Genomic DNA, 6,916 nt, shown 5'->3' on the forward strand with positions numbered 1-6,916 from the left:
GGATACACAATTTTTTTTATTATAAAACTCATTCCAAGTGCAAATTTGTTTTTAAACATTGGTAACACCATTCAAAGCATGGGAAATTCAGCATCAAAGTATTATACTCAAAGAAACAGGAACCTCAGTGGCCAAGCACTGAACACTGTTGCACAGCAGAAACGATCTGCGTGTCTTTTTTTTTTTTTAATGTTTATTTACTTTTGAGACAGAGAGACACAGAGCATGAGGAGGGGAGGAGCAGAGAGAGAGGGAGACACAGAATGTGAAGCAGGCGCCAGGCTCTGAGCTGTCAGCACAAAATCCCGATGCGGGGCTCAAACTCATGAACTGTGAGGTCATGACCTGAGCCGAGGTTAGACACTCAACCGACTGTATGTCTTGATAAGACAATTCTCTCCAGTGTAAAGCAGGTCTCTACTAGACCTCCTCTCTTGTCTACAGGTCGCTGAACTCTGAGTGCTAATTGGTAGAACTCTAAGACACAGTGATTAGTAAGACCTTCCAAATGTCACATATGTTTCACTGATGGGGAATTAAGAACAGACCGACAGCATCACCTCTCAGGGACGTCATCACTACCAAATGTTTCTGAAAAGGTACAGCGGATGGGCAAACACTAGCTGCCCGTGAGGGCAACCCTGCGTAGTCCCCTGATCCCTGCATGTCCCTAATAGAGCACACTTTAGTGCACTAAGAAAGCACGATGATCCTTGAAACTTTCTCGGCAGGAGTCACTGTGGTCTCCATTGTGTTTAATTATACCTCTGTGAGACGGATGGGTGCTTAGTGTGATCCCATCACTAAAAGGCACTGAAGCCATCAGCATGATGGAGGACAATAAGCAAGAACAGGTGTGCCTTGGCCAACCACCAGCACTTTCGTTTGTACAAAAAAGTAAGAGTGTCACCGCCATCTTGGTTAGAAGAACAAAAGTAACAGCGACGTATCTGATATCAAATTTACCCCAGGGGAAAGTGCACAGGGATCTACAAATACGTCATTGAGAGAAGCACGAAAGCTCTTTGTGTTATTGATGCAAAATGGCTTAAGAATTAGAAAACACACCAGGGCGCCTGGGTGGCTCAGTAGGTTGAGAGTCCAACTTCAGCTCAGGTCAGGATCTCACAGTGTGCGAGTTTGAGCCCCACATCAGGCTCTGTGCTGAGAGCTCAGAGCCTGGAGCCTGCTTCAGATTCTGTGTCTCCCTCTCTCTCTGCCCCTCCCCTGCTCATGCTCTGTCTCTGTCTCAGAAATAAATAAACATTAAAAAAAATTTTTTTTTAAAGAATTATAAAACACACATATTTTGGAAGGAGATCCCAAACCCAACAAGTGACCATTTCACAGACAGCCTCTGTTGCAGGCAAAGACAGCGATGTGTCCTTATAATACATGAATGCCATTTTATGGTGTGAGTACTGTTTGGCTTTAAAAAAAAAAAAAAAGGTCAAAGAGTGACACGTATGTTTTATGTTTGTTAGAGGATATATGTTTTTAAAAAGGTTGAAATGAAACTCCCATAGGAACGTAATGTCGAACCAGCGTCAAAGATTTTATTCAACTTGATTCACTGGCGAGGAATCCGGTAAGACGTTACAAGCAGCTTGAGGGAGAATTCAGAGAGCAGATCCACACACCGGCGATCACGAATGTTGAAATGAATCTCTGAATGGATACAAAACTGGTCAACAGCCGGAGGCAAGGCATGAACAGATGTACCCTGAAATACATCACCAGCATTTTTCCACCATTTGCACTTGGAAATTTGCTCAACGACCATGTGTGACACACCAGCAGGCCAGATGCACCCTGGGATTGCGTTCTTCTCGCATATTCCGGTGCCTTTCTCAATTTTCCCACCACAAAACATCAAGTAAATCTATTTTTTTTTTTTAATTTTTTTTTCAACGTTTATTTATTTTTGGGACAGAGAGAGACAGAGCATGAACGGGGGAGGGGCAGAGAGAGAGGGAGACACAGAATCGGAAACAGGCTCCAGGCTCCGAGCCATCAGCCCAGAGCCTGACACGGGGCTCGAACTCACGGACCGCGAGATCGTGACCTGGCTGAAGTCGGACGCTTAACCGACTGCGCCACCCAGGCACCCCTCAAGTAAATCTATTAAAAGGAGCTCACTGCCAAAGTAGAATTATTCCAAAAATGTGCTAATAAGGCTCTCGGTCGTGGTAAGCATGCACTCTGAATTCAAGTTATATGTGCATCGAAGACTGTGCTAGAAAGAATACATGTTTTTAGAGTCAGGGGATGATTTTTTTGTTTTTATTTTTTTGAGGTAGAAAGGACATCTTCCAATGTGGACGTGCACATAGACATAATAAGATGTGGGCTGCAGGTATGCTCACACTGAAAAGAAACTCAGGATGTCACGGTTCAGAGGTGGTGTCTGAGTAGAGGTGCACAGAGAGGTTCTGAGGGCACAGAAGGACTGTGAATGCTGCTGATAACGAGGATGATTTCTCAGGGCTCATCCGTGACATGGCTTTTCCACTCAGATTGCAGAACAAATGCGATTACCATCTCACATTTATCAGCTCCTTTGGCACATTACGACCAATACTTAAGAAAGAAAATAGCATAGGAAACATATAAATATATATGTACATACGTATATACATATATATACGTAACCATATACATATATGTACGCATATTTTACATTTTCCAGCTAGGATTTAGAAAAAGTAAAAGAGGGGCTTCTGGGTGGCTCATTCAGTTGAATCTCTAACCCTTGATTTCAGCTCGGGTTGTGGGATCGAGCCCTGCATAGGGCTCTGTGCTGAGTGTGGACCCTGCTTATGGTTCTCTCCCTCTCTCTAAAACAAAACAAAACAAAATAAAAACACAAAAACTAAAAAGGCAGGCAGAAATGAACACACATATAATTTCATTTTGTGGTGGACACGTTAGTATTTGCATACACACGGGCGTATGTAAACACATACCTATCAATGCCCATGTATTTGTCCATACGCACACATGTACATACATGCACAGGCGCTCACAAGCATGTGTACGTCTGTCCATTTGCCGTGTGTGACTGCTACAGGATTCCTCAAACACCGAGACACTGTGTGTTCATTCACGCGCTCTACGACTATGCACGTGAGCGTTTCGGTCTGCGCTGCGGGCCGTCTCTGCTTTGCCGTGTCTCAGCTGTGACGCCGCGGTTTGTCAGCACTGGCCAGAGGAGGCCAAGCCCACGTGGGATGGGAAGCCACACATAACGGGCTGGGAGGACCGCTGGCTCACGGGGTGATTGCCTGGGTGCCACGGGTCACCCGGGTGGGCGCCGCGGCCACGGCGGGCCGCTCACTCGTAGCGCGGCAAACCAAACAGCTCGGGCTGGAAATCCTGCAGGGAATCCAGCACCAGCGTGGCCTTGGACGTCAAATGGCGCTGCAGATTTCGGTCTGGAACCATGACCACCTGCATGCCGGCTGCAAGGGCCGCGTCCACGCCGTTGGGAGCGTCTTCAAAGACGAGGCACTGTAGGGTGAGGAAGAAAAACAGGGTTGAGACGGCCTTTTTCCTAACCAGGCGCTTAGACTGGGTTTTCAAGGTATTTATTATTGACACGCCCGGTCGGCTGTGTCACCGTGCGGACCGAGACGGAAACGAGGTGCAGGCTTTCCAGTCTGGCACGGTGGGTGAGGCCAGCACGCCTGTTCGCAAGCGTGGTCCTGTGGGGCTTCGCACAGCTGCTACTTTGGAGGGGACAGGTTTCCGTACCGAAATGTGGCTCAGCGGGGCGGGAAAGAGGGAGGCCGGGTGTCAAACTTTGTTTTATTGGCATCCCAGGAAGCTGTTCCTTCAACAGTTGAACATTCAGAGCAGGAGAGTAAATCGTGCGGGCACATGAGACACGCTTTTTAAATGCAAGTGCACTTCATGGCTGGTGGTGTGTCAGGCTGTGCACTTTGGGAACTGAATGGTTACAGCGCTGGCGTGAAAGGCTGAGCCTGTACCGGGCTGAGGCGTGCGACAAAAGTTTCTCGGCTCCAAAGCCGCGTGCCGCCACGTGTGATCTCTCCTTCAGGTCACCGTGCGAACCCACCTCGTCATCGGGGTGACTGCCACCCCGTCAGGCACCCACGGTTTTTTTTAATGTTTATTTCTGAGAGACACAGACACAGAGCACGAGTAGGGGAGGGACAGAGAGGGACACACAGAATTGGAAGCAGGCTCCAGGCTCCGAGCCGTCAGCACAGAGCCCGATGCGGGGCTCGAACTCACGAACCGAGACATCGCGACCTGAGGTGAAGTCGGTCATTTAACCGACTGAGCCACCCAGGCGCCCCAAGATGCCTACATTTAAAATTGGGTGTCCGTGCACAGTGCTTATCAGGCAGCTCCTAGACATCCCGTCATGTGACCAGCACCACGGGATGGCTCCCATCAGGAGTCTCTCCAAACGAGAGGTCTCACATCCATGCAACGGTCGATCGGCCAGTCATCCTACATCACTGTCTGCACAGGGGAGACACGCATCCAGAAAGTTCCCTGGGGACCTGGAAACAGCTTCATGAGTTCTCTCTTGGTAACGTTCTATTCTTGCAGGGGCCAGACTTCTGGAGACAGGGCTCTGGGCACACCTGCGAGATGCTCTCCCCGTGTCCCCGCCGTGTCCTTTGCTGACTCACAAGTGCCAGCACGTGCCAAGGTCACACCTATCCACCCACCCAGCCCGTGTTGTCCTGCCTTCATCACAAGAACCTTGTCCCCAGCGGGTAGTCGCAGCTCACTGCGCTGGTGACCCGGGGGCTCCCGGACATCAGCGTCAGTGCCATGAACTACGAGTTCTGCATCCTCTCATGCCTGTAGGTTGCTGGAAAACACACGCCCACAGTCCCTCACTGACACACATGTACACATTCATATGCTCACAGAAACTCGCAGAGACATATATATGCACACTCATGTACACCGTCACAGCACTCAGATATGCGAACCCACGCTCACAGAGATGCATGCATGCATGCACACTCAAACTCGCAAACACACACGTGCTCACGCAAATACTTGCACACACAGAAACCCACAGATACACATGCACGCTCACCAACACTCACGCGTGCACACGCGCGCACACACACACACACACACACTCCTACGGTCTTTCCTGTTGCAGTGTTCCGTAGCAAGTATACTTTTCCACCCCCCCTCCTTCCTTTCCAGCTGGGCCGAGATCTCCTCGGCCCCCTCCCCCAGGGGCGGAAGCCAGGGCTGAATGAGCTCCTGGGCATCAGAATGACCCCCCGGCTTCAGCAGGGGGCCACCTTCAGGGACTAAGCTGGTATACCCCAGAGACGGGGCTTCGAGCAGTAGAAACCAGACACACTGGACAAACAGGACACTTAGCTCCTCTGCCTTCTTTCCGAGAACTTAACAAGGCCTCCGGCTTTTCTTCAAGTTCCCTGCTTCTGCCGTTGAGTCAACGGTCTCCATCAGACGGGAGGCAGAGTGGGCTGACAACGGGCAGGCTTGTCTTTTTAGCTCTCTGCCTCAGACTTCCTGCTGGTGACAGTTCCGTCCCTGCCTTTTTACAGTTACGACCTCACTGCATTCTAAATGTCCTCGACTGCTTTACGTGGGGTCAGGGATGGGCACCGAAATGTCCAGCGGCCTCGTGTTTTTAAACTATGCCCTGTGTCCTCCGAGAATCTGGGAGCTTTGTGCAGTCCAGCTGTGAAACGTCGGCTGGAAGAGAGGAAGAGGTTTTGGTGATCCCTTGGGGTAGCCGTGCTTGGCGAAAGTCACAAAAGCAGCGTCTACTCTGCATCTGGGAGGCTCATCGCTGTGGGGAGACCCGGAAACCGCGGCACCTGCCGAACAGGGCTCCACACTTCTGTCCCCCACCCAGAACGCCGCCGAGCGCCCACGCCTGACAGCTCCTTTGCAGACGCCGCTGTGTATGTCCCGGGAAATACAAGAGGGGGCACGAGTGACGAGGAAAGGCGTCCCAGGTGCTCTCGGCACGGGGCAGGGAAAGTTCCTGAGGATCCTTCCTTTCAGCCTGGCGTTCCCTCAGTGGGAGGACACTGGGCGGGAAAGGCGGGCTAGCGCGGGAGCAAGCCGCGTGCGGGGCCGGAGACAGCTCCGTACCTGCAAGTCAACCAGAGCGGCCAGGGGCACCCGGGGGGCTCGGTCGCTTACCCCCCCCCCCCCCAGCTCTTCATTTCAGCTCAGGTCAGGATGTCACGGTTCATGAAATTGAGCCTGCATTGGCCTTTGTGCTGACAGTGTGGAGCCTGCTCAGGGCTCGCTCTCTCTCTCTCTCTCTCTCTCTCTCTCTCTGCCCCACTCCTGCTCATGCTCTCTCTCAAAATAAATAAATACACCTAAAATTTTTTTTTAAAAAATCAGAGCGGCCAGATGCAGGACAGGTTAACTGACAGGTTAACGTGGCCGGCTTCACCGCCAGCCACGTGTGTGCCTGGATTGTTACGATGCCATCGTTCCTGGACTTGTACGTTTTCCTGTTTCTTCGCAGAGGCAGAACCGCAAAGCACAAGCACCACTATATTTCGAAGCACTTAGAAAAGCGTCTCAAAAGCTTTTTGTGTCCTTTGTACGGCCTGTGTCTTGACTCCTAAGATCTCATGTATTTCCATGGACGTGTGGGAGGAAAGAGCCCAGCGTGTAAACACCTAGGCATTTTATGAATACTCATACTATAGCTTATCTACCTATTGAAACCCAGAAATAAATCTCTGAAATTTGCCTGAAGTGACTCTATTAATCATAACTCAAAGAATGTAAAAGCATAGAAAGATGTATGCTGAAACTAAACAAAACCAGAAACGCAAAGCTCAGATCCTGCTCAAATAAAAGCAGGAAGAATGTTTTTTATTCAAATACACAAACGCCTCCGTGTGGTTTCTACCTGTCCCAC

General features: G+C 50.3%; 1 protein-coding gene across 2 annotated transcripts in view; it reads right to left on the reverse strand.

Annotated features, from left to right (window-relative positions):
- Positions 1-2,841: 2,841 nt before the first annotated feature.
- Positions 2,842-6,916, reverse strand: part of PUDP (pseudouridine 5'-phosphatase) — an 81,405-nt gene continuing 77,330 nt past the window's right edge. Inside the window, exon 4 of one of the 2 annotated variants that reach the window (XM_047075869.1) lies at positions 2,842-3,510. In XM_047075869.1, the coding sequence (XP_046931825.1) occupies positions 3,334-3,510 (177 nt within the window). In that variant the 3' untranslated portion in view covers positions 2,842-3,333. Of the gene's footprint in view, positions 3,511-4,418; positions 5,722-6,916 lie in introns of those variants that run through there. The other variant, XM_047075870.1, reaches the window with a different exon arrangement.

Source organism: Lynx rufus, unplaced genomic scaffold (genome assembly GCF_022079265.1).
Source record: "Lynx rufus isolate CCGP_SWC_20201006 ecotype Redwood Valley unplaced genomic scaffold, mLynRuf1.p SCAF_14, whole genome shotgun sequence".
NCBI classification, from domain to species: domain Eukaryota; kingdom Metazoa; phylum Chordata; class Mammalia; order Carnivora; family Felidae; genus Lynx; species Lynx rufus.